Consider the following 27,131-nt stretch of genomic DNA (forward strand, 5'->3'; position numbering starts at 1 on the left):
ATAAATGGACAATAAAAATAAAAATATGACTCAAGCTTTGTAATTTCTATTAACACGTGGAATAAAATATTTGAGAATTAACTATGTACTAAAAAATTTAGACACCGATAAAAATTAATTCCAAAAAAATATTACCGACAAAAAAAATTTTAAATAATTTAAATACAATAAAAATAATCAATAAATATTATATTTTTTATAAATAACAAAAAAATTTATATTTAACAAATGACTCATTTATTTAATCTACATTTTTTTAATATTATTTGAATAAATATTTAAAAATATATAAAAAAATTAGAATAAAATTTGATTTTTAGATTTTTATTTCCCCAAAAAAAAAGGTTATTCACAATAATTTTTTTTATAAAAATCACTAAATATAAAATTATCAAATTTTGAAGATAGAAATATCATATTTTTTTAATGATCTTTACAAAAATTCATATTAAAATATAATTTTTAAATTTTTTTAGAATATATATTGAATATTTTTGTTATCACATTTTTTAATTTTTTAAAAATCTATTTGTTTTTAATATTTTTTAAAATTATTTTTATTAACATTATAAACTTTTAAATATTATTTTAATAGTTTATTCAATATTTGACGAAGAATTAATTAATTGGGAATTTTTGTTTTTCCGATAACTCCGTAATAGGCAATGGGTTTGAATTTTGACCAGCAAAATTAAATGTACATTATCACGTGGAGGTAATGTAACGTGATTAGTTTAAGAAACCTTTATTTTGAAGTTTCCAGAATATATAAACTCTGAATGCCAACTAGAAGATAAGAAAGCCGAACATCCTGGACAGTTCATATGCTAGTTTCTCTTCTAAATAATTAAATTTTAAGAGCGAGCAGGCAATTATTTAGAATAAAAAATAAAATTAATAAAAGAAAGAGGGTAGAATAAAATAGGCACACCGACTAATAAACATATTCTAACAAATCGGTGAGCATTTTCTCCTACTTTGATGGATACAGCACAAAAAAGTGTCCTCTAAGAATTTTCCATCTAGTTAGTTGGATGAAAAGGACGCAACAACATCTTCAAAAAAATGTGTAACTAGGGTGGGTTAAGATGGATTTTGAAAAAAAAAATTAGATAAACATAAGAGATATACCTTTTTAACTAATAATTCAAAACCTTTTCTTTATTAAAAAAAGAGTAATGTTAGGACCAGCAATATTTGTGATTGGTAGCCATCAACTAACTATTAATGATGATTTAATAATATGAAATTAGTGTGAGATTTTATCCAATGGCTCACATTTCTCTACTGGTTATATGCTGGCCAAAATGTAATAAAATCGCTGGTCACTAGACTTTTCTTTAAAAAAATTGTATTAACGCATTTTTTTAATAAGTTTGAAAAGCTATTATTTCTCTACAAAAGTCAATCTAAATGCACCAATAGCTAAGTGGAACAATTTGATTTTTTTTTTTTGGTTCCACCCCCTATAGTTCCGTTATTTACTTTTTAGACTAATTGCTGTAACGCTGACTTTGATCCACGTATTGTTTCACGTTTTGCTTTATACTTATCCATGTTAGATGCCGCCAAACTCTTACTAGTATTATTTTTGTTTAGATAATTAATTGTTAAAACGTTTTATTATATGCTTTTTATAGTATGAAATAGTGGACGTGTTTTTCTTCTTCACGTTTATCTTTTATTAATTTTTTCTCCATATAATACCTATATATACACACACACGAACTATTTTCCGCATCTTTCAAACAATAACTACTTTCTATAAGATTGGATTTGCGTGTATTAGACATTAAATTTTGGGAGAAAAATGAATGCATTAGCAGCCACAAACAGGAACTTTAGGTTGGCTTCTAAGCTTCTTGGAATAGATTCAAAGCTTGCGAAGAGTTTGCTGATTCCATTCAGGGAAGTGAAGGCAAGTGAAACTCAACAACAACAATATGTGTTTGTTTGTTAATAATTGATTAATTATTAGTTCAATAATGTTCCGTCGTCATTTTTCCTTGGTTGTATATTTAAATGAAAATGCAGGTTGAGTGTACAATACCAAAAGACGATGGAAGCTTAGCAACTTACGTTGGATTCAGAATTCAACATGATAATTCCAGAGGACCTATGAAAGGAGGGATTCGATACCATCCACAGGTTTTCCTTTCTTTTTTTCTTAAATAAGAACGTGACAATTTCTTTTAAAGTGAATACTCATCATGTATATGAAATTAATAGTTTAGATGGGTCGAATAATAATTTAGTCAAATATGTTTAATAATTTTTAATTATATATAAAATATTTAAAATAGGCTCAATTTTTTTAAATTTTATGATTATGAGAATTCAAACTAAATAAAATTAATTTTATTTTAAAATAAAAAAATAAATTTATTATCTTATAAATTTAATTTTAATATATTATTAATATAAAATTATTATTAATAAAAATAATTATTTTTTATATTTAGCTACATGAATAATTATTTAAAAAATAATTATAATTATATTTTATACATGTATTAAAATTAAACTCTTATTTTATTAGATGATTTGAAAATGAAAAGATTTGGCATTGTGAAGGTTGAAAATGACGAAGTGAATGCTTTGGCGCAACTGATGACGTGGAAGGCTGCAGTAGCAAACATACCATACGGTGGTGCGAAAGGAGGCATAGGTTGTGATCCTTCAGAATTAAGTGTTTCTGAGTTGGAAAGACTTACCAGAGTTTTCACTCAGAAAATTCATGATCTCATTGGAATTCAGATTGATGTTCCAGCACCTGACATGGGAACTGGACCCCAGACTATGGCTTGGATCCTAGATGAGTATTCCAAATTTCATGGCCATTCACCTGCAATTGTCACCGGCAAACCTATAGTATGTTCAATTACTTAAATTCTTTCTTAAATGCAATTCAAATGTTTAATTATAAATTGCACCTAAATTAAATTGATAAACCCTAATTTGCGTAGGATCTTGGTGGATCTCTGGGGAGAGATGCAGCTACAGGGCGAGGAGTGCTGTTTGCAACGGAGGCTTTGCTTAATCAGCATGGAAAGACAATATCAGGCCAACGCTTTGTCATACAGGTACTCTTATATTATCTGTATTTTTATACAAATTGCTTATTACTCTTATAATTGTTTTAATGTTAGTGTAAATAGTTTTACACGTACACTAATTACGTAATATTCGGTTACATTGACGGTGTCTTTTAAAAGAGAAGAACGGATGTGATTGGACGATTGTATAGACATGGATCAAAATTAAACTTATTGTATATACTCTAATATTAGATACTCAAATTTAACAACCAATAATATTAGATACTCAAATTTAACAACCAACTTGGGTTGGTCGAGTGGTTAGCTCACTCGTCTACTTAAATAAGTGTCGAAAGTTCAAATTTCGTCTTATGTATGCAGCAACTCATTAACTAGCGTCAAACTCTTAAATAGAGATCGAGTCTACGACGGATTAGTCCCTATCCGATCAAGTTAAGAAAAACCTTGAGCAACTAAAAAAGATACTCAAATTAAACATTTACAACATTTTGACATGTTTGAAAACAAAACTTAGTATCATATAAAGAATTTATATATGAGATGAAATGGATGATGTTGTTGTTAATCTCTTCAGGGATTTGGGAATGTGGGATCTTGGGCTGCCAAATTAATAAGCGAAAAAGGTGGAAAAGTGGTAGCAGTGAGTGATATAACCGGAGCAATCATGAACAGTGAAGGTTTGAACATCCCAAGCCTACTAAAACATTCTAAAGAGCACAGAGGAGTAAGAGGATTTCAAGGTGGAGATCCTATTGATTCCAATTCAATATTGCTTCAAGATTGTGATGTTCTCATTCCTGCAGCTCTTGGTGGTGTCATCAATAGGTGCTTTAATTTACCCCAATTTCTTTCTATTTTCTTCTGTAAAATAACATGCTAAGTCTTAACTTATTTGGTTTTCAACTTGTGCTCTAATCGAAGGGAAAATGCAAATGAGATCAAAGCCAAATTCGTTGTTGAAGCAGCCAATCATCCAACTGACCCAGAGGCTGATGAGGTTGGTCTTAATATCTTCTCTCCTTGCCTTCTCTCAATCAGAAAAGTATAATGTTAACCATCATTCTATGTTGCAGATTCTCAAAAAGAAAGGAGTAGTGATCCTCCCAGATATATTGGCAAATTCAGGAGGAGTTACAGTTAGCTACTTTGAGTGGGTGCAGGTACTAATCCAATTATATTCTAACGAGTTTGAAAAATAGTTATTTTTACTGATATTGCATAACAGTGTATGAAAATCTCCAATTCTATATTTCCGTCCAAGTGACAGAATCGAAATATAAACCTAAATATGAATTTAGAACAATATTGGAACATGTCTAAAAAGTCCACAATTCAATAAATGATAATCTTGGCACACATGCACAGAATATACAAGGGTTCATGTGGGACGAAGAGAAGGTGAACAAAGAGTTGAAGACATACATGACCAAAGGTTTCAAAGATGTGAAGGAGATGTGCAAAACCCATGATTGTGATCTTCGTATGGGAGCCTTCACCCTTGCTGTTAACCGTGTGGCAAGGGCTACACTCCTTAGGGGTTGGGAAGCTTGATCACTCTTCATTCTTCAGATCATTGTCTTTGCTCATTATTTCAGCAATGTAGATTCAGTGTTCAAGTTTCAGTCTCTGCAATACCATACATTTTTTTTTTGTTTGTTGTTGTTCTCAGCAACCGCTACTAATTCAGATAAATCTCATCTGTAAATGGTTCAAAAATTTTGTTGATTTGTTCTCCTCACATCCACTTTTTTGTGTTTTCTTTTTCATGATTTCTTTATATTCTTATTCTTATTCTTATCAAAAGAACTTCATTGAATTATTGTATGAACATATTTGTTGATATAATGATGTATAAATATATCTGTTTCTCTGTTAGTCTTGGAGCATTGAGCAGGGAATATTGTTATTTATATTTATTTTATTATTTTTTTTTGTATTTAATTTTATATTTTTGGTAAAATTTGTTTATGGTAGAGCTGTTTTATTTTGTTGTTTGGGTTGGGCCCGGCTTGTCGTAGGTCCATATTGGGCTATTACAATGCTGCAACAACAAAAAAAAAGGTGAATTGAAAAACTAAAACTGAAGTCTGGTAGTCCACCTTCTAAGGTACTTGAAAAACATTATGAAATATTTAAAAGTGTTGAAATAGGCTAATCTTTTTAGATATTATTAAAGCATAAGTGTAATAGGGGGATATTATGCTAATTTAGTGTAATGCATTGACATGGGAATTGAGAAAATACAATAAAAAATCGTTATTAAGGATTTAAAACGGATAAAATGCTATGAAAATAAGACTAACGATTTTTGAATTAGACAAAAAATATAAAAAAATATAACTTACGATTTTAAGTAAGACAAAAATAAGTTTTGAATCTATAAAAATATGAAATTGGTACTCTCATTTGATTTATTGATCCTAGTCGTTCTCACCTAATCTAATGTCATTCACACAATTTATTTAAAATCGATATTAACGATTTCTGAATACATCAATTATCAAACCTATATATGTGCATAACACAGCTATTACCCACGATCTATCCTAATATTAAAAATAAAAAACTCGTTGGAAATAAGTAAAAGAAAAAAGTGTTAAAATATTTAAATAATATAAAGCCGATGAAGATGTAAATCAAAGAGTAAAATTCCAACTCGGCCTGAGGCTAACATCAAGTCATGATGGTTATAAGAGTATTGATGACGAAACTTACAAATCTCCTCTCTCTGGCTTTGAGTCTGAAGATACTAGTAATTATGAGATTCTGAGTGATAGTTCTGGAATAAGAGATACTAAGAATAAGAAAAGGAAGAAACAGCGTGAGATGGCAGCAACTACAAGTGGTAGCTCAGGGAATCGAATCCCAGAGCTAAGAAAAGACGCAATCTCAAACCGATGGGTAATATTCTCACCTGCCAGAGCCAAACGACCCTCCGAATTCAAGTCCAACTCGCCGGCCGTCTCAGACCAACAGCTTCACCAGCGCTGCCCTTTCTGCATCGGCAATGAGCACCAGTGCGCTCCTGAGATCTTCCGCTTCCCTCCAGACAACCCCGATTGGACCCTCCGCCTCATCCAGAACCTTTATCCTGCTCTCTCTCGCGACCTCCCTGCCCCCGCCCCTCCCCGACTCGCTAACAACCTCACCGGTTCGGTTCTTGATGGCTTCGGCTTCCACGACGTCATAATCGAGACCCCGGTTCATTCGGTTCAGCTATTGGATTTGTCGCCGCACGATGTTGGTCAGGTTTTCCTCGCTCATATCAAGAGGATCCACCAGCTCGCTACCAATGACTCTATCAAATATGTGCAGGTTAGTTTTTTTTTTCTTTTTTTTTTTTGCGGTTTGGAGTTCTTGATAATCTTGTTAGTTTGGTTAGTATCTTAGACACATAAATTCTTAGTGTTAGGGGATATTAGATTAGTGAGACTCGCATGCAGTTTTCCTTGTGCGAAGTTGATAGTTTAGTTTAACACATTGCTATCTAACGATTTTCAAGTTTTCATCTATTGGATTTGTTTGATTGTTAGTAAATACATTTTAAACTATTTGTATTTTAATCAAATGGAAGTAGTTTCAAGCTAAATTTATGATATTTTCAATAGTGACTTCAGAAATTACTCTAAATCTAATCTTGCATTTTTCTATTTAATCAATAATACTTTCCTTCTTCATTGTCTTCTTGCACTTGCTTCATATAATTTGTCATTTATAAACTTGATGTATTAACATTTGAAGGTGTTCAAAAACCATGGTGCTTCAGCTGGTGCATCAATGACTCATTCTCACAGTCAGATGATAGCTCTTCCTGTTATTCCACCTAATGTTTCTGCTCGTCTCGGAAATATGAAGGATTATTTCGAGAAGACAGGCAAATGTTGTATTTGTGAAATTCAACAGGAAGATCTTTTGATTGATACATCTGATGACTTCTCTTCACTGGTTCCCTATGCCGCTACATTTCCTTTTGAGATATGGATTGTTCCCAGGCATCACTCAGCTCATTTCCATGAATTGGATGCCGAAAAGGTAGTGTTTCTTTGTTCTTCAAGTGCTAATAATGATTAAGTGAAAATTATTTATTTATATAAGTCATGGATTAAAAGTCTTAACTTTAACCGAAGAATTAGTGCTAGCTGTTATAGTTTTGGTGCAGGGGACATAAACAATTAAACATATTGAACAATTAAATTTGAAATGTTGTTAGACAGTTAGTTGTTTCTGTTGTGTAGTATGGTAATTTTAGAATACAATTGCATTAATTGTGTTTGAAATCACGAGATTGGTGAAGTGCTTATAAAACTATAACAAGAACTCGGTAAAGACGAGTAGTATTTGTGTACGTGGTGTTGCTTAGATGTTATGCAAATAGCACTTAAAGCAACAGGGGATTTTATTGCTATTGCGGAGCAATTAGATATGCAACAACTAAGTTTTCTCTCTAGGCGTAATGAAAAAATACAACTCCTCAGTCATGCCATGTTTGCAGCTAATCAATCTCGTGCAAAACCCTGATTTCCATTGAAGAAGCTGGAAATTGGCAATGATCTCGGAAGAGAATGATAGCTATCTATAAAAAGTGATTTGTGGTCTAACAGACATTGTGATTTGAGAATTTATTATGATGGTGCAGATTGAGCTTCTTTAACAGAACAGATTGCTTGCCCTAAACCCACATTGTGTATTGTGCAATGCCATGGTTTAGCATATTTGATCATATGCTCCTTGTACCCATATCTAGAACATGTTGCGCACTATTATCATTTATCAATTATTTATATTCATTTATTAATTTGTCCTTTTCAATTTCAAGGAATGATTATTGTTATTATTATTACTATTTCTTGACTTTGATTTTGTAGGCCGTTGACCTTGGAAGGTTGTTGAAACTAATGCTTAGAAAGATGTCTCTGCAATTGAACAATCCACCGTTCAATTTTATGATTCACACTAGTCCATTGCACAGTAATGCATCAGAATTAGCATACACTCATTGGTTCATACAGATAGTGCCTCAACTAACACTGACTGCGGGTTTTGAAATCGCAACTGGGTGTCACATAAATCCTGTTTTCCCGGAAGATGCTGCGAAGGTTCTGAGAGAAGTAAATGTACCAGAGTCAGGATGAACCAGGTAGAAACATGAATGTATTGAGACCTAATTGATCAACTATCCTGTGATCGATTGTATACTTCGAATCTCCATTGAGGGAGTTCAACATCTTGCATGTGACTTCAATCCTAGTCCTGAAACCATAAGTTATCGGATATTGGAAGCAAACCAAACCATTTACTATGAATAAGTATGTTGGCAAAACCTTGAGATACTGAAAATTGGAATGAAATGTTGATTATGAATATGTGGGTTCATTTAGGAACGAGTTATGTTGAACTTATGAATGGTTCCATCATTTCAGTTTTCTTTCTTTTATAATGAGTAGCTTCCACAGATTAAATGTCCCTTTGTAAATAAATTGAAAGAAAGAAAGAAATTTCATTGATAAAACGTGTAATGAAAGACAAGCCAGTGTGTTGGGAATAGGACAAACACCAAGAAATATCTTGGAAATATCTTAGATTATAAATGTCTAATGTAAACTTCACAGAACCAACCTCAGCCCTCACCTTATCCTCTTATCAATTCTCTCTTGGTCCCTCCAAAATGTGCATAACGAGACCTCACTTGCTATGAACCTTAGAAAGCATGGCTCTAATAACTTCCCCTTTACTCCCCACTCAATTCAATTCCAGCAGTAGCTTAGCTATAACTTGTGCTATTAACACACCTTCACACACTTACTTTAAATTTCCCTCAGGAAACCACACTTTCAACTGCTGCAAGCCATTAGCAGCAGTTGCTTCTTCAGTTCCATACCAACCCACCAACAACTTGGACTACCTTGAAAAAGAAGAGTTCATTGGACATGATGGAGTCACCTTTGAAGCAGTTGGCGATGGCTCCGTCGTTGCCAAGATGGAACTGAAAAACGGAAGCGTTGTGAGTATGTTGCTGCCCAGTGGGGTGATCACCTCCTACAAGGCTCCCATGTGGCATGGCGGCACGGTGGAGCTGCTGCACACTGCGGTGTCAGAGGGAGATCATGGTGCTGCCCTCATTCAAGGAGGGGTCTCTTCAAACTTCACTTTCACAACTGATGACTGCCAAGTTTCTTTCTCTCCAACTCATTGGGTTCTCAATAAAATTAAAAGCCACCCTGAGGAATCCATTAAGGTCTTGTTTTCCTTTGCATAACTCAATAACTCCATAATGAATTGCTTTACTCCCATAAATACAAACACAACTTGTTGAGTGGAAATTCATGTGCAGTTAACTATTGTCATTACATATTAAGTCATTACATATTAAGGCAACTGCACGTGAGTTGTCACCTATGTAGTAGCTTATAATGTTTTTAATTTATATACTTAGATCCTAGAACATATGTGGTGCAGGTAGAATTAATTAATAAATCATCAGAGGACAAGATTGGAATTAAGTACATTGTAACTTTAGAAGAAGATGGGTTGCAGTCAGAGTTTGAAGTCCAAAACTCAATGCATTCACCCCTTCAGATAACAGGGTCTATCCTGAGCCATCTGACAGTGAGTTCACCAGAAGCAACCTATGCAGTTGGATTAGAAAGATCAAATTACTGGAGGAGGCCCCTTTTGGAATCAGAATTTATTTTGAGTCCTCCTCCGGATTCTAATTACCAAGAAGGGTTTGGAAAAATATGGAACATACCAGCACTTCAGCAACTAATTCCTCATTGGGGTGCAACAAAAGATCAGAACAAAGAAGATATGAGTGGTGAAGAAGAGGATGGGTATAAGAATTTACGAGACAAGATTAGTCTCATTTACACAGATGCCCCTCGTAGTATTACAGTTATAGATAGGGTAAGTAATCCTCTAGTTTTGGTAGCTACAATAGGAGAGAATAAATCACTAATTTAGTTCTCAAAAAATTATGATTTTGATTTTTGACAATTTAGTTTTTAAAAATAATAAATATCTCTGTAATTCTTTAAACTAAAAATGTTTGATAAAATGTATTTTAAAATAAGATTTTGCTAACTTCTGTCTTAAGACACATGTTAAGAATGGGAGCCACTTACATAAAGATATTTAAAATGTCTTTTTTTAAATATATTTTTTAATAATTAAAATTTAACTTATATAATCAATCAAATTGTATTATTTTTATCAAAATTATACTAAATAAATTGGTTTGACCGAAAAATTGATAAATTAAATCTTAAACTGATCTAAATTAATATTTTTTATAAAGATGATTATAATATCTCTATTATAAAAAATGACTTAAAATATATATATTTTTATTTTTAAAAATTATAAATCCTAACGCTTCTCTTCTCTCTATGCAGTCATAGAATTAGAATTTAGGGTTTTTAAAATTAATGTATATAATAAGAGGATTTTAGATATTTTTTATAATTAGAGTATTATAGTCATTTTTTATAAAAAAATATTAATTTAGATCAGTTCAACATTTAACTTATCAATTTTTCGGTTAAATTAATTTATTTGGTCAAATTTTGACAAAAATGATATATTTTGGTCGATTATATTGGTTGAATTTTAATTATTAAAAAACGTCTTTAAAAAAACGTTTTAAACGTCTTTATGTGAGTAGCTCCCCTTAAGAATACTATAAAAAAATATTTTATCAAATAGCTAAATCTTTGAAAAATATTTTATCAAATTTTAGTAGTGAGTTCTTATTTGAACTAAAAATTGATGGCTAATTAAGTTAACCCACATTTGGCATCAAATTTAATTTTCAGTCCAAAAATGTGATTTATTTCATGCTAATTCTTTTCATGATTTCATGAAATAAATGCTTCCTTGTATCAGGGTAGAAGAAACTCATTGTCAATTGGAAGAATCGGATTGGACGAGATGTACCTCTTCAGTCCTGGCTCAAAAGTTGAAATTTACAGCAAGTATTCTTACATATTGGTTGGCCAAACTGCCATTCTCAAACCAATAGTAGTAAATCCTCAAGATGTTTGGAACGGAGGGCAATACATACACAATCCAAATCTATAATATGATGCTTAAGCTAAGTTTATATTACAATTAATAGAAAATTATGATTCATGTTTGCAATTTAGGTTTCTCTTTTGAATTTTTATTTCCATTCGATATTTGTATATAAAATATTTACTTTGACTTAATTATTAAAGTATTATACTAATTCTAAACCATAGACATCCACCTCACATTTTTCATCTCATAGTAATAAAATTGCAAATTGATAAGATGTATGATATAAAATGAGTCACTTAAATATTTTTTGAGAAAATAATCATTTCGGTATCTAAAAGATTCTTTGACAGAACAAATTCTAATATTTGTTTTTGACAAAATGAACTTCTAAATATAAGTTTTGTTTGACAAAATAACCTAAACATCTCGAGTGATAAGTTAACAGTTAGCCTGTTTTGTCAAACAGAGCTAATATTTGAGGTTTATTTTGTCAAAAACAAATATTGAAGTTCGTTTTCTCAAATTCAGAACCTTTCAAGTGTCAAAATGATTATTTACTCATATTTTTCTCTTCATTTTTCTAAATTGTGACTTTGTATAGAAAATCAAGAGAGAAGTGCTCAACTTTATTTGATCCTTTACATCTACATTGAACTTACCAACATTCACTTGGAATTGACTGATACTTTACATAAAGGTATACCTAAAATGCTCTTAAAATATAAGTCTGTAAACAAGGAATGAACACATTATGTAGGAACAAGATAATGACCATCTTCCTGATTGGTGATCCAGAGTAACGGAGTAGCCATTGCAAGAAGAGCAAATGAAATGCCACAAACCACTTTATATTTAGTCTTCTGAAATGGTTTTCGAATGCAAACCGTCTCAATGTTATCACTATTTTCAGGAGGCACCTGCAAAGCAGAACCAACAGGAATGTCATCTGTTGATGAGACTGGTTCTTGCCCATCTTGGAACTCATCATAATCAAATAAGCTTCCGTTCGGATTACAATCGCAGTTCACATAGTCTGTGAAACCATTTTGGTCATGTTCGAAGTTGGATCTTTGGCTCCTCTCCACGTTGCCGGTCGATAGACTCCTGAACCGTCTGCTCTGCCTGTTGGAGCAACACGAAGTCTCGGCATCTGGATCTTCTAGAGAGTGAATGAGCTTCCGAGGGGTCATACAGATGTTCATGGTGTCGGAATTAACTCCAATCTGTGATCTCTGAGTACAATAAAGAAAACAGGAATACTCTAAAACTCTTGGCAACATAAAAATAAATGACAAGTTTCAATTAACCACAAAATCACACATTCTGACTTGATATGCATTCCTAAAACTGACTTGATATGTATACACACGGAAAGGTTATGCTAAATAATTGTACATTCAATCTACACATTGCAAGGTATGAATTTCTCTCTTTTTTGGTAAATACTATTCAAAAGAACCTCTGTTCCTAATTTCTTCAGCCACCTTTTTATGAAATATGAATAATGAATAAAATCAGAGACAGAAACACTTACTCGGGGACTTGTGGTGGTACTTCTGGATACTCTATGACAAGAATTCATGTTCACGAAACCAGCAAACTCGTCTGATAAATTTCTTGCTTGATTACAAAACGGATTCTCAGTGTGTCCCGACCAGGCATTTTCCTGAGCTACAGCTGAGAACAAACCATCTCTGAGAGACACATCAATCCGTCCATTTTCTTGACTCCAAAGCTTCCGGTTCACACCCCTTCGACTATATTTTGAGTGCTGCAAAGGTTGACTCGCTAAAATAGGAGACTTCACTGCATATTCATATCCAGGAAAAAAGTCCAAGGTTCGTGGTTCTGGCGAAATAGATGCAGTAGGAGAATGATCTTCATCACCATAAAAACTATCTGCTTCCATACAGTCACTCCTAAAATTTGACCCTGTTACTGATGCAGGACTCTTTACACATGATTTTTTGCTTGCCGTAATTCTCCTGGCAGTTTGCAGAGCTTCATACGCAGCATCTTTGACACATGCCATGTTGTCAAATTGACAGATCTCCATCTTCTCAATTATCTGTTCTAACTCTGAGAAAATACTCCTGGGGTCTATGCATTTCATCAACAAGTTCACCATTTGAATGGCTGCAAGTCGCTTCTGAAAATTCGCTTCCAATATCTCAGCTCCAGCATTTAGTATTCTTAGTCCTGCTTGTATGAGTAGTCTTGCATAGGCTTCAACAATCAAAGGATTGGACTTAGCTAAGGACATAACCAAATCCATGTGTGCATTGGCCTGAGACTTTCCCTCTAACGCCGCAGCCACATTCAGGCAAACCTTGTTAACCATTTCATCAGAGGCAAACCGCCAGTTGTCTGAATCCACTAGAGCCTTCAAGCAGAGTGCAGCACCGGAGGTCAAACACTCCTGAGTACTCGAGAGTCCATCACATAGAGGCTTACAAAGCGAACAAATTATGTTCCTCTTCTTGTCTTCTGCGGTTGTTGGGTCAATTCCATATCTTGCAATAGCTAGAACCACCTTTGAGCAAGCTTCCTGAATCTGTAAAGATCCTGCGCTTGATGCTAAGGTCTGAACTATGGATTGCATAATACTACCTATCATTGGAACAATTTTGACACTATGAACCTGTGCAAGAACTTCATAGAGAGAAACTGTGAGCTCCTTAGATAAGGAGCCAATTTTCGCAGTCTCGGAAACTTGTGCAACAAAGATCGGAATTGCCTCGAAGTCCAAATCTTTCACATATGACTTCAATGATCTCATCACTGATTTGTAGCTATCTGGATCTTTGTCAATATTTTCTAGCTCTCGCAACAGTGTTGGACTAAAACTTCTTCCCATAGCTTAATTAACTGAAGCAATATAACAAACACCATGAATACAATAGTAAGAAAGTAAATTTCAAAAGCACCTACTTCCATCGCATGGTAAATATATCAATCATTTTGGGCATTCTATATTGCCGAATTGCACCCAATTTTTCCCCTTTGAACGATCAGATTTTTTTTTCTAAACAAAAAGATGACGAAATGATTAATCGTACAAGAAAATTTGGGATATTAACTGAAAGTGCTAACTCGAAACCCAGTACCTCGTTTCTTTATCTTGAATTATTAAAAAAAAATAATAAGCTATAATTAAATCAAGAAGGAAACAGAAACACACCTTTACAGAGTAAGAAGGAATGTTTTTGAAGCTGTGTAATGTGAGTGTCACTGTCTGAATTCTGAAAGTGTTTTTGGGTTTCAACTTTCAAGTTTTCAAATGTAAGCGTTATTTTAGGGGTTTGTGTAAGAAAAGATTAAAAGAAACACGTTCTGTGTTTTCAATTTCTGGCTTTATATATACATGGAATGTTATATTTGTATTCATCAACTATTTAATGCACAATCAATTTCATTTCCATTTTAAAAATTCTTCCTTCAAAATTCCACCGCTATCCTTTCTTTGCTGTTTAGTCAGCTTAGATTTTCAAAAGCAAAACTATCTAAATTTTGAATTTTCAATTTAGATAGTAAAGTGTGATGTCTTAATCTTGAATAATTTTTCTTTAGTATTTTTTTTGTCTTATCTATAAAATAAATAGTGAGAGATCATATTTTATTCTTTAAATTAAAATTCAAAATTTGGAAGATCCAAATCCATTAAAATAGGAATACACTAATGAATATGAATTAAGAGTAATTACTATATTTTTTAAATAGGTTCATTTCTCATGTTTTAAAATACACAAAAAATCTCTAATATTTATTTTTGTTAGATAATACTTAATATAGTCTTTTTTCATTAGTTACTCACAGTAAAATATTAACTTGTATTCTATGTATGCATTCTGAACAAATAAATCCTAGAATAAATTATAAAATAATCGCCAAAAAAATTTAAAAAATCGAAAAATAATTTCTAAAAAATTTTAAAATATTTCTTTCAAATGATTATATATATTCTTTTAAATTAACAAATTTTAATTTTTTTACATTTTCAGTCTATTTATATTAAATTTAATTATTTATATACAAATTTTTTATATATTTTCAAAAGGCATTTTTTAAAAAAAATTAAAATAAATAGATTTATATTTATTTTTTACCATACAATATATTTTAATTTAATTTAATTTAATTTATAGATACCAAATTTTATAATCATTTTTTAATAATTAAAAAGATAATGAGATATTATTATTCGAAGATATTAGAGAATTTTCATTTAACATAAAAATTTCTACATCAATTATTAAAAATGTTTGTACAGATGCTTACAAGATAACACTTTAAAACTTATTCAAATTAAACTACAAATTAAAATTGTAAGTTTTGATAAACTACAAAATCAATGTAGATGATTTACAAAATTTTAATGTAAAATTTTTAATACTTTGTAATATTTGAAAAATAAATGCTTTGACAAATTCAAGTGTTTTGTTTATGTTTATTAGAAAATTTTAAAATTCAGTTGGTGTAATGTTACACAAAATATATTTATAGTTAAAACTATTTGTGTCACCACAGTTAATAATTATAAAAAAAAAAACAATTTTTTTCACTTAAAATTTCTTTTCTAAATTTATTTTATGTTAATATCTTAGAATTTTAGGTATATAAATAATGTAATGACCTTCATAATTCAATAACCTTTTAAGTTTAGTTGTTATTATTGTGGCTTTTATTCCACTTTGATATAAGTAACATGTGTTAATGATTAAATAATGTTATTTTTTATGACATTTTAGTGTTAATAAATAAAATTATCCTTTAGTATATATTTTGTTATTTTTTATTTATTATATATGTTTCAATAATACTTATTTTTTGATTAACAAAAATATTATAAGACGTTGACTTTTGAAAAAAATTTAAATCATGTGAAGAGACTGTTCTAAAATTTTAAAACTTTTTTAGGTACAATTTTGAGATTTTTAAAATTTTCGAAGACTATTTTGTATTTCACTTAGAAAATTTATTTGTCCAACTCGAGAAATGGATCTTTTCCAGTTTTTTCAACACTTAAAAAAATGAAGTGTGATCTCTTACATTTAATTCTATAAGTGGGACCAAAAATAAATATAAAAAAAATAATAAAAGATTAAATTTAACACTGAATATCATCTATTTTTTTTTTGGAAAAGTCTAGGGGCCAGCAGTTTTGTTGAATTTTGGCCAGCATTTAACCAGCAGAGAAAGGTGAGCCATTAGATGAAATCTCACACCAATCTCACACCATCAAATCATCATTGATGGTTAATTGATGGCTAACAATCACAAAAATTACTGGCCCCTAGCATTGCTCTTTTTTTTTTACCAAGAGAATCCACTCCCCACGTATAAACACTTAACAGCTACATGTGAAAATCAACGACTAATGGAGGGACAGTATATTCTCTAATGAAAATAAATGTTGAAGACTTGTAAAAGCCAGACCGACTTGTCTGGTTAGACCATAAACCGGGCACCTGACTGGTTAGGCTCTTCAAAACTGGTGCAACCCGGTTTGAACTGGTACATTTTTTGTTAATAAAAACAGGTGGCCCATCCGGCTTTGAAAAAATCGGACCGGGTCAATGTTATCTTTACTGTTTTTCTGTTTCCTCTGAAACCGCCATCCCCATCCCTAACCTCAATCATCTCACACCAAAGCACAGACACACAATGTCAAAGTAGCAGCGGCGTCTCATTCACCGGCCGCGTCTCCGTGCCTCTCATCAGCAGCTCTGCCTTGTCTCCGCACCGGCAGTTCTTGCGCACCCGCCTTCTCCTCTGACTCCGCCTCTTGCTTCTGTTCCATTGTCGAAGCTGAGCTAGGTTGCAAGAGGTGAGCTTTAATTTTTTTTGTTTTGGTTTATATATGAATCTGTTTCCTTTCTCTTCTAGCTGTGCTTTATTGTATATTAATCTGTAATTACCAGAAGGAAGTTCATTAATAGAGGGCCACAAAGCTAAAATCTAGATTGCTCTATGCTAATATTTTCACCTGTGGAATGAAAGTTTGCAACATTTAACAGACTGGCTAATTAGGTCCAAATCATAATTTATGGGCCAATTTAGAGCAATTGAGTAGTCATATGGAAAAAAAAATAGACAGGATTTTGTTAGGAAACAAAATTAACCTTTGACTGCCAATCATCATCATAAGACAATATCATTGTTCACTTGCAAGCTAGGATTTCATAGGGGAATGAACCTGTATTTGTATGATCATTTAAATGATTTCATTAGTGGACATTGTTATACTAAAGCAGTTAAGTATTGATTAGTTTCTTGTAATATTGTTATTAATTTTCAGGAAATGGAGAAGACATTCAAGTATTGAGGTATGAGCATGGGCAGAAATATGATCCACATTATGACTACTTCCCTGACAAAGTTAATATAGCTCGAGGTGGACACCATCTTGCAACTATTTTCATGTATCTCACTGATATGACCAGTAGTGGTGAAACAGTATTCCCTAATACAGAGGTTTGTATAGTAATTGATGCACTACATTCCTTCTAGTTATAAATTTATTACTGAAAAACCATTACAGTTCATTTCAATTTGAATAATTATATCTCTAGTTATACCAATGTTTTTAACATGTGATCTGAATTTTAAGTTTCCTTATTATTTTGTATTTTTTATTTATGTAGGACTGAACCAACAGTTCAACTTGTAACCAGTAATAAGTTGAGCCAGTAATCTAGTGACCCAATAGTTTAACCGATTTGATAACCGATTTGGTTTTTACAACACAAAACCATTTTTCACCTTTCTCCAAAATTGTTGTTGACTAGATTAGAAGAAATTTTTTATTTATTCAATTCTTTGAAAAGGTGAATTCTGAAATAATATCATGCTTTTCTTAAAAAAAAAAAGGATTTGCCGATTACCAAAATTTTCCTTTAAAAAAAAAAAAGCAAATTTAGGTCCCAGAATAATTAAAGATAGGGTTCTTCTCATCTTCACAGAATAATCTCTGTCTTCCAATTTCAGCACTGGCAATAAGCTGTGTTTGGAACACAAGATTCTGGTTAAGCTAGGAGGTTGTGCTGGAGGTTCCCGCCGATGGTGGCTCAGTAAGTGCAAGGCCTTATCATTATTGTCTGGTGCCCCATTGCATTAAACTTTTTAGCATAGAGTTTGGAGTGCGATATGGAATGAGAATTCAGGATGAGTTTTTTCATTTCTTTTGGAAGCATGTTGAAATTCAAAGTGGTTAGAGCCTTGTGTGGATTTTGTTATCAGTGAGGGTGATGTTTAGAGGAATTATTAGATGCTAACCCACCAATAATCTATGCTTCCTTCCCCCCTCTCTCTCCGTGGGTTCTTCTTCACATGCCCCAAATCCTATTCTTTCCCGAGGAAATGTATGCATCAATTTTGCCCCAACCCCATTCCAAAGAACTGTAAGGTAATGCTATTTCAACCAAAAAGTTCTGCGCTTGGTTATAATCATGCTCTTTTATGTTGAAAAGTTGATGTCTTTTAAGTTTCTATATGTAGCTACTAAGCGGAGCAGTGAGTTTAGCTGCCTTCAACAACACTGCAGTGAGCTATGTGAATGGCTATGATGAACTTCCTGAGAGGAAAGGTGAAGAAGCGGGTTCGGAGGGATTTGACTTCTTGCATCTCATGGAAGAACGTGGCCTTCGCGCAAATTCACAGACCTTTCTGTGGTTGTTAGAAGGATGTATTAATTATGGATCATTTTCTGATGGTTTGAAGCTTCATGGGAAAATTCTAAAGATGGGTTTTTATTCAGAACAGGTGTTGTGTGATCGGCTGATCGATTTGTATCTCAAATTTGGTGATTTGAAAGGTGCAGTCAAGGTTTTTGAAGATATGCGTGTTAGACCTCTGTCCTGTTGGAATAAGATTATTCATAGATTTGTTGTGGAGAAATTTAATTGTCACGTTCTAAGTTTGTTTCAGCAAATGATGAAGGAAGAGGTGAAGCCTGACGAGAAGACTTTTGCAGGGGTTTTGAGGGCATGTAGTGCTGATGTTCCTTTCTATTATGTGGAGCAAATACATGCCAGGACCATAACTCATGGTTATGAAACCAGTCCATGGATATGTAACCCTCTGATTGATTTATATTTTAAGAACAACTTTGTAAATTCTGCTAGGAAGGTCTTTGATGATATACAGAAGAAGGATAGTGTTTCTTGGGTTGCTATGATCTCTGGTTTATCGCAATGTGGCTATGAACAAGAAGCCATTCATCTTTTTTGCCAGATGCATACATCAGGATTCTGCCTTACCCCGTATATATTTTCGAGTGTTCTAAGTGCCTGTACAAAAATAGGATTTTTTGATTTTGGAGAGCAGCTCCATAGCCTTGCTCTGAAGCAGGGATTCTCGAAGGAAATATATGTCTGCAATGCCCTTGTGATGTTGTATTCTCGATTGGGGAATTTGATATCTGCAGAACAGATTTTCAATACAATGTTAGAGAGGGATGGAGTTTCATATAATTCACTCATCTCAGGTCTAGCCCAACAAGGATATGGTGACAGGGCTTTAAAGTTATTTAAGAAAATGCATCTCGATAGCCTCAAGCCAGACTGTGTCACAGTTGCAAGTCTTTTGAGTGCCTGTGCATTAGTCAGAGATATTCTGAAAGGAAGACAACTCCACTCATATGTAATAAAGGCAGGAATGTCGTCAGACATAATCCTGGAAGGTTCACTTCTTGATCTTTATGTTAAATGCTCAGATATAGAAACTGCCCATGATTTTTTCCTGACAACAGAATCAGAAAATGTGGTGCTGTGGAATATGATGCTCGTGGCTTATGGTCAGTTAGACAATCTAACTGATTCAGCTCAAATATTTACACAGATGCAGATGGAAGGCATTGTACCTAATCAGTTTACATATCCAAGTATTTTGAGGACTTGCACCTCGTTGGGAGCCCTTGATCTAGGAGAACAGATTCATACTCAAGTGCTTAAAACTGGCTTTCAGTTCAATGTATATGTTTCGAGCGTCCTTATTGACATGTATGCTAAACATAGAGAACTAGTTACTGCCTTGAAAATCCTTAGGAGAATAAAAGAGAAAGATGTTGTTTCATGGACAGCCATGATTGCTGGTTATGCACAGCATGGTATGTTTACTGAAGCTCTTAACCTCTTTGAAGAAATGCAAGATCAAGGGATTCAATCTGATAATATAGGATTTGCAAGTGCAATTAGTGCATGTGCAGGTATCCAAGCACTTGATCAAGGACGGCAGATTCATGCACAATCATGTGTCTCTGGTTATTCTGATGATCTTTCAATTGGTAATGCACTTGTTAGTCTTTATGCTAGGTGTGGGAAAGTACGAGAAGCATATATCGCTTTCGATAAAATATTTGCCAAAGACAATATATCATGGAACTCATTGGTATCAGGTTTTTCACGAAGTGGATATTTCGAAGAAGCACTGAAACTATTTGCTCAGATGAATAAAGCTGGACAGGAAATCAATGCATTCACATTTGGCTCTGCAGTTAGTGCTGCTGCCAATGTTACTAATGTTAAACTAGGGAAGCAGATTCATGCCATGATTAAAAAAACTGGTTATGATTCAGAAAGCGAGGTTTCTAATGTTTTAATCACGTTATATTCAAAATGTGGTAGCATTGATGATGCTAAGAGGCAGTTCTTTGAAATGAATGAAAAGAATGAGGTTTCTTGGAATGCTATAATTACAGCTTATTCTCAACATGGCAAAGGATTTGAAGCTCTAAGCCTTGTTGAGGATATGAAACAGCTTGGTGTATTGCCAAATCATGTTACCTTCGTTGGAGTTTTATCTGCATGTAGCCATGTGGGTTTGGTGGATGAGGGAATTAGCTACTTCAAATCAATGAGTGAAGTACACAATTTAATTCCAAAGCCTGAACATTATGCATGTATCGTGGATCTTCTTGGGCGGTCTGGTCTTTTAAGTCGTGCAAGGAGATTTATAGAGGAGATGCCAATTCGACCAGATGCAATGATCTGGAGGACCCTTCTAAGTGCATGTATTGTTCATAAGAATATTGATATTGGAGAGTTTGCTGCAAGACATCTTCTAGAACTGGAACCCAAAGATTCAGCAACATATGTTCTGCTTTCAAATATGTACGCGGTGACTGGAAAATGGGGTTGTAGGGATCGGACAAGGCGAATTATGAAAGATAGGGGTGTCAAGAAGGAGCCTGGTCGAAGTTGGATAGAGGTTAATAATTCAGTTCATGCATTTTTTGTTGGTGATCAGAAACACCCTCGTGCGGATATGATATACGAGTATCTCAGAGATCTGAATGAACAGGCAGCTCAAATCGGTTATGTGCCGCAACACAATAACCTTTTGAGTGAGGCAGAGCGAGGTCAAAGGGATCAAACGCAAATTATTCACAGTGAAAAACTGGCTATTGCTTTTGGATTGCTTAGTTTGTCAAGCTCCACCCCTATCCGGGTTTTCAAAAACCTACGTGTTTGTGGCGATTGCCACAGCTGGATTAAGTATGTTTCCGTGACAACGAATCGTGCTATTATTGTAAGAGATGCTTATCGCTTTCATCATTTTGAAGGTGGTGTTTGTTCATGTAAAGATTATTGGTAAGGAAGATGGTCAACGAAATGAACATTCTGGATTTTCGTTATGCAAACTGTTTATGAAAAGATTCACATAATAATCTTAGCATTTCTCCCAAATCTGTGGTAAGAGTAAGACTATATCTTTTTGAGCTACACATTTTACCTTTCATGAGTAACAAAGTCATTATTTATATGTTCTCTCCTTTACAGGTAGTTAACAGGGTATCCTATGAGATGTGTATGATCCAAGGCTGTAGGGTGTGAAGGGAAAAGGATCATGGAACTATGGAAACCTAAAATTAAATTGCTCCTTAGCGATTGTAACAGTACACACAGATGGATAGTGATGGAATATAAGTAGAGCAAGCTTCATGCCTTTGTTCATATAAATCATCTTGTACAAATTTTTTTGAAGCCAAATGTGAATTTCAACTTGTAAAATTGTAAAACTTGTTACTATAGTAGGCAACCACTATAGTATTACTGTAAATTGATCCATTTAATTTAACAATCATTATAAGTTTAGTCCTTTTACTGTTGTTTTATCATATTGAAATAGAAAGGGGAGATATGGAATTACAATTTAGTTATTTTTAGATGATTTTAAGATTTCATATTAAAAAATAAATTGAAGCATTGAATTGATTTTGATTTAAAGCAATCGAAATTAGACAAAAAGAAAAGCAATCGAAAGTCCAAAGGAGCCATGGCTTCACCAGCACAGGGACAGGGCGGTACTACTTCTTCGTCTTCCACACAAACCCAAACTCTTCCACTGCAAGACAGGGTGGCTATAGTGACTGGCTCCTCACGTGGAATCGGTCGTCAAATCGCCCTCCACCTCTCTTCACTTGGAGCCCGACTCGTACTCAACTACTCCTCTTCCAACTCCAACCCAGCCGACTCACTCGCCGCCCAAATCAACGCTACCTCCGCCTCCTCTGCGCTCCCGCAAGCCATCGCAGTCCGCGCTGACATCTCCGACCCCACTCAGGTCCGGCACCTCTTCGACTCCGCCGAGAACGCCTTCAACTCGCCGGTTCACATCCTCGTCAACTCCGCCGGAACCCTAGATCCCAAGCAGCCTTCCATCGCCGACACCTCCGACGAGAGCTTCGACCATGTCTTCGCCGTGAACGCCAGGGGCGCCTTCCTGTGCGCGCGGGAGGCGGCGAACCGGCTGAAACGCGGCGGTGGGGGACGGATCATACTGTTGTCTTCGTCGCAAGTGGCGGCACTAAGGCCGGGGTTCGGCGCGTACACGGCGTCAAAGGCAGCAGTGGAGGCGATGACGAAGATCCTGGCGAAGGAGCTGAAGGGGACCGGGATCACCGCGAATTGCGTGGCGCCGGGGCCGATCGCGACGGAGTTGTTCTTCAGTAGCAGGACGGAGGAGCAGGTTCAGAAGCTGATTGAGGAGTCGCCGATGCAGAGACTTGGGGAGACCAAGGATGTGGCTCCTCTGGTTGGGTTTCTGGCCTCTGATGCTGGCGAATGGGTCAACGGTCAGGTTATTCGAGTCAACGGCGGTTACGTGTAAAACGGTTATGACTTTGGTCCTTATGCCTTTCACCAAGGTTAGTTATGATGACAGTTACGGTTTGTTATAGTTGGTTATCAGTCCGTTATGCTGACCTGTCAATTTCAATTGTTCTGTTGCTCTGTCAAGTGAAAACTTAAGGCATATGGATTTTGTATGATGTTATTCACACCAGCACTTAATTGAGAAATCAAAATAGAGTTTTTGTTCTTCCAAAACTCTCTGAAACTCTTTCACTTCTTCTCATACTTCCCTCAGGTTCTCACCTTTAGAATCTTTGACAGTTTGACTGATACATACTTCTCACAAATTTAAGTCTTTAATGGATTTGTTATATATTTATTAAAATAAAAATTTCACTAATAATAATCGTGAGCTAAATCATTTCATAAAAGAAGGTAAATTTGCACCAATTGTTAAATTTGATCACTGATTGAAGAACAACAAAAAATACTTATCCCACTAGATAGTATCAGTTACATAGATCAAACAATTATTGGGTCCTATTATCTATCATGTCTGTCATGAAATATTGAGAATTTAGGTTTCTTGAATTTAGGAATTAGGCTTCTTAAAGTTTTAGGTTAGGATTATTAACAATTTGAGGTAAAATATTGAGGATATAATTGTATTTTGGTCATTCTCCATAATTTTCATTTAAAAAGGTTTATAAAACTTTTGATGTAATTTATTCTTTTTAGTAACATAATTCCATTTCAACGATTTAAAATAATTAATTTCCTAAACTTCTCGCCACACGAGTGTGTTTTCACCTAGGTAGTGTATTCCGTGCCATGTGATTTTTCCGTGCCATGTGAGGTGTGACGAGTGAGAGATTTTCTTTTATTTTTCAGTGGAAACTCAAGTTAATAACAACTCAGTTATGCACCTGAGTCTTCACCTTATTTTTCGGTTTGAGTTGTTTAACTAAAATTTTTGTTTTTGTTAATTAAATCTTGTATATACTCCTAAATGCTAATTTTCCCATATCTTGATTCTTTTGTTGGGAAATAGAGTGGCTTCTACACAAAGCAGTTCCAAGACATGTGAGGAGTGAAATTAAAATAGTTCACGAACTCAGAAGTCAAATGTATGGGAAATTTCTGACTTTTGAAAGCCATCAAAGGCACAATACTCATCAGATCTACAAAATTCTTTATTAAGAGAACAAATCTGCATCTCTTGTTAACAATATATGCCTAAAAAAATAGAATAATGGCTAATGCAATAAATAAGAAAGCTACTGCTGATGAGGGTGTCAAAGAAGAAGATGATGAAGGGTTTATCTGAATAATAAAGTCGCAAGTGGGAGTAGAAATATTCTTCATAGTAATTTGGGCTAAGCCTTCAAAATTGCAAGCCATGTCATTCTGATTTTGCGCTTGGTAGTACATATTAAATGCATATGAGGCATTCCCATTAGCATCAAGATTGTTGCATGAAGAACCATATCCTAATGCAGTGCAATCCGCAAATGTGCAAGCATAGTTTATATTATCAGCTAGTTTGCTAAGATCCGTGGCATCTGGATTGAACATGCACCATTTTGGGTCCAAGTAAATCACATTCTTAGCACCCACTAATATTTTGTTTTGACCTTGACCAGAAAGATCCATTGGGAACTTAGGTTGTCCATCATACCTGTTACAATCAAACATGTTAAGTCATCTAATTATTTTTAACTATCAACTTCCCTGCAAAATGATAAAAGATTAAGTCAATACCGGAATATTCCCCAATGACGCTCAAAGTTGCCAGGAGCAATGCTCTTAGCATCCTCATCAATAAGGCCAAAGAGATAAACTTGAAGGTGCCCTGGTCTTAGAGGTGTACCTTTACTTGATGAAATCCTTGGAAGAAGTCCATTATAGAACCTTACAGCATTGGCCACGTTGGCATTCTTGTCTCCATCTGTGGGCCACCCTACTTCTCCAACCAAGATTGCCATGTCACCATACCCAACCCCTTTGAGAGCAGAAACCAAGGTGTCAAAATTTGCATCAAAGACATTGGTGTAAAGAACCCCATTGTCGTTTATGGGGTTGGATACCCCATCAAAGAAGGCATAGTCAAAAGGGAAATCATCATTGCCATAGAGACTCAAGAATGGGTAGATGTTAACGGTGAATGGTGCATTGTTGTTGTGCAAGAATTGCACTATTTGTGTCATGAGATCTGATATGTCAGGCCTAAAAGTTCCTGCTGATGGAACAGGGTTGTTCTGTGGGGATTGGTACACGTCAGCATTTAAGGGCACTGTGGCCTTTATCTTCTCCCCCATGCCAGCTTCATTAAGGGCATTTTGTATGTTTTGTAGGGCAGGCATGGTCACATTCAAGAATGAATTGTTGTATGATTTCAAGAATGGTTCGTTCCCAACTGCTACATATCTGTAGTATACAATATGCATAAATATTATGCTCACTTAATACTTGTAAACTCTTTTAATTAAAAAACTATATGATTAGTGATGATCAAACTATTATTATAGGATGATTCAGAATAGTTTGTATGTTGGAGAAATGAAGTGGAAGATGAAGATTAGATCAAAAGCAAAGAAAGAAAAGAAGTTAATCACCTTTGTTGTAAAAATTACTATCTTTCACTGAGTAAAAGGCTCTATACTATTAGTGCATCAAAATTAAACTCAACAAAAGAATAGTAATACTACTACTAACTACTATGTAATTAGAAGAGAGAGAAGTAGCATTATGATGAAATGAAATTGATAGATATAAATTAAAAGGAAATAATGAACTGACTTGATGTTAACTCCACCCTTGAAGTTGTAACTGGTAACATTCTTTCTGACCCACTGAACAGCTCGATCATAGCTAGTCATGGCAGCAAGCTGGTCATTGGGAATGGCAACCATAACTTCAATCCCAGACCCAGCAAGTGCACTCATGATTCTTCCATCTGCATCAAACAGTTTCACTTTCTCTATTCCATTGTCCTTCATCATCTGCACCACTGTATCTGCTCTCAATTGCTGTGTAGCTTGTGTTCCCCAATTCACTCCAACCCCTTCCACACACCAACTCATCATAATAATTATACTAATCACTTCAACAACTGCTTCTACCATAACCCATCTCTCAAACCATTTCCTCCCCATTATAATACAAGTATTTGTAAATACAAGAAAAAATTAACTGTTTAATAATAAGAAGTTAAAATAGGATGCCAAGTATTCAAAACTTTCCTTATATATGAAAATAAAAGTAACCGTTTTACTAATGATACGCGAAACTTTAGCACACTTTACAACCCCACGATGAACTGAATGAGAATTAATAAGGAATTCGTCAAATATATGAGTTAAGAATTAAAAAGAAAGGAACTTTTCTCTTTTGGTAATTTTAATTAATTACTTATTATTTGTTTACTCTATTGGCCTATTTCTACTTAACAGCGACAAACGTGGAACGCTCAAGAGACTAATAATAATAATAACATAAACCCAGAAATAAAGATACAATCTTCTCATTTTATTTTGTGTTAGTTATAATAGAACCTTGTTTTTTGCAGTGGACTGAGGAATGAATGAAGAAGTAAAAGTAGAAATGAGACGATCTGATAAAAGCTGAAACTTATAACAACCAGCTATATATATATTAGTTTGTGAAATTAATGGAAGTGGGAATCACGAATAATTGAAGGAGAAAAAGAAAAGAAAAGAATAATGAAGTGTGTTTTGCTTTGCTTAGTGAAGATGGAGAAAAATGGAAGGTAGAAAGAAAAAGAAAGTGTGTGTTGTTGATATCATGGCCATGTTCTTCCCCCCGTGAAGCTGGGGTTTGGTTTCTTGAAATTGAAAGTGATGGCTTCTGAGTTTTACAATTTACACAAAGAAGAGTGGGTCGAGGTGCTGGCTTGTCTCCTCTTTGGTTACTTCAAAATATATAAATAAATAAAAATGAAGAATCACGTCCATTCAACTAAAAT

General features: G+C 34.1%; 7 protein-coding genes across 9 annotated transcripts; 5 read left to right on the forward strand and 2 right to left on the reverse strand.

Moving 5' to 3' along the window:
• Positions 1-1,582: 1,582 nt before the first annotated feature.
• LOC112716863 (glutamate dehydrogenase 1) lies at positions 1,583-4,934 on the forward strand. The gene is made up of 8 exons (XM_025768892.3): positions 1,583-1,918; positions 2,035-2,148; positions 2,575-2,871; positions 2,967-3,083; positions 3,634-3,884; positions 3,981-4,056; positions 4,133-4,219; positions 4,425-4,934. Exons 1-8 carry the CDS (start codon positions 1,811-1,813, stop codon positions 4,608-4,610), a joined length of 1,236 nt encoding a protein of 411 aa, XP_025624677.1. The 5' UTR covers positions 1,583-1,810; the 3' UTR covers positions 4,611-4,934.
• Positions 4,935-5,597: 663 nt separating this feature from the next.
• On the forward strand, positions 5,598-8,420 carry LOC112716867 (ADP-glucose phosphorylase). The gene is made up of 3 exons (XM_025768895.3): positions 5,598-6,374; positions 6,801-7,091; positions 7,925-8,420. Exons 1-3 carry the CDS (start codon positions 5,886-5,888, stop codon positions 8,189-8,191), a joined length of 1,047 nt encoding a protein of 348 aa, XP_025624680.1. The 5' UTR covers positions 5,598-5,885; the 3' UTR covers positions 8,192-8,420.
• Positions 8,421-8,565: 145 nt separating this feature from the next.
• On the forward strand, positions 8,566-11,293 carry LOC112716866 (protein NDH-DEPENDENT CYCLIC ELECTRON FLOW 5). The gene is made up of 3 exons (XM_025768894.3): positions 8,566-9,294; positions 9,516-9,962; positions 10,941-11,293. The coding sequence occupies exons 1-3, from the start codon at positions 8,767-8,769 to the stop codon at positions 11,133-11,135; spliced, it is 1,170 nt and encodes a 389-aa protein (XP_025624679.1). The 5' UTR covers positions 8,566-8,766; the 3' UTR covers positions 11,136-11,293.
• A 390-nt stretch (positions 11,294-11,683) lies between these two features.
• On the reverse strand, positions 11,684-14,405 carry LOC112716864 (protein SINE1). The gene is made up of 3 exons (XM_025768893.3): positions 14,257-14,405; positions 12,610-13,943; positions 11,684-12,307 (listed from the first exon to the last, which is right to left on the reverse strand). Exons 2-3 carry the CDS (start codon positions 13,930-13,932, stop codon positions 11,825-11,827), a joined length of 1,806 nt encoding a protein of 601 aa, XP_025624678.1. The 5' UTR covers positions 13,933-13,943; positions 14,257-14,405; the 3' UTR covers positions 11,684-11,824.
• Positions 14,406-16,634: 2,229 nt separating this feature from the next.
• On the forward strand, positions 16,635-22,172 carry LOC112716868 (pentatricopeptide repeat-containing protein At4g13650). Of its 3 annotated transcripts, none has more exons than XR_011866983.1 (5): positions 16,635-16,902; positions 17,374-17,549; positions 18,063-18,480; positions 18,573-21,766; positions 21,854-22,172. XR_011866983.1 is itself a non-coding variant. In XM_072205541.1 (4 exons), the coding sequence occupies exons 3-4, from the start codon at positions 18,364-18,366 to the stop codon at positions 21,666-21,668; spliced, it is 3,213 nt and encodes a 1,070-aa protein (XP_072061642.1). In that variant the 5' UTR covers positions 16,636-16,902; positions 17,374-17,549; positions 17,720-18,363; the 3' UTR covers positions 21,669-22,172. The 3 variants fall into 3 exon arrangements, 1 of the variants encoding a protein (XP_072061642.1); XR_011866982.1 differs by having other exon boundaries at positions 16,636-16,902; positions 17,720-18,480; XM_072205541.1 differs by having other exon boundaries at positions 16,636-16,902; positions 17,720-18,480; positions 18,573-22,172.
• Positions 22,173-22,299: 127 nt separating this feature from the next.
• On the forward strand, positions 22,300-23,401 carry LOC112716869 (NADPH-dependent aldehyde reductase-like protein, chloroplastic). The gene has a single exon (XM_025768897.3). It carries the CDS (start codon positions 22,350-22,352, stop codon positions 23,181-23,183), a length of 834 nt encoding a protein of 277 aa, XP_025624682.1. The 5' UTR covers positions 22,300-22,349; the 3' UTR covers positions 23,184-23,401.
• Positions 23,402-24,272: 871 nt separating this feature from the next.
• On the reverse strand, positions 24,273-27,072 carry LOC112716870 (glucan endo-1,3-beta-glucosidase 8). Its single transcript, XM_025768898.3, has 3 exons — positions 25,946-27,072; positions 24,908-25,573; positions 24,273-24,824 (listed from the first exon to the last, which is right to left on the reverse strand). The coding sequence occupies exons 1-3, from the start codon at positions 26,299-26,301 to the stop codon at positions 24,383-24,385; spliced, it is 1,464 nt and encodes a 487-aa protein (XP_025624683.1). The 5' UTR covers positions 26,302-27,072; the 3' UTR covers positions 24,273-24,382.
• Between the last annotated feature and the right edge of the window lie 59 nt (positions 27,073-27,131).

The sequence above is a fragment of the Arachis hypogaea genome, chromosome 10 (assembly GCF_003086295.3).
Source record: "Arachis hypogaea cultivar Tifrunner chromosome 10, arahy.Tifrunner.gnm2.J5K5, whole genome shotgun sequence".
Lineage (NCBI taxonomy): Eukaryota > Viridiplantae > Streptophyta > Magnoliopsida > Fabales > Fabaceae > Arachis > Arachis hypogaea.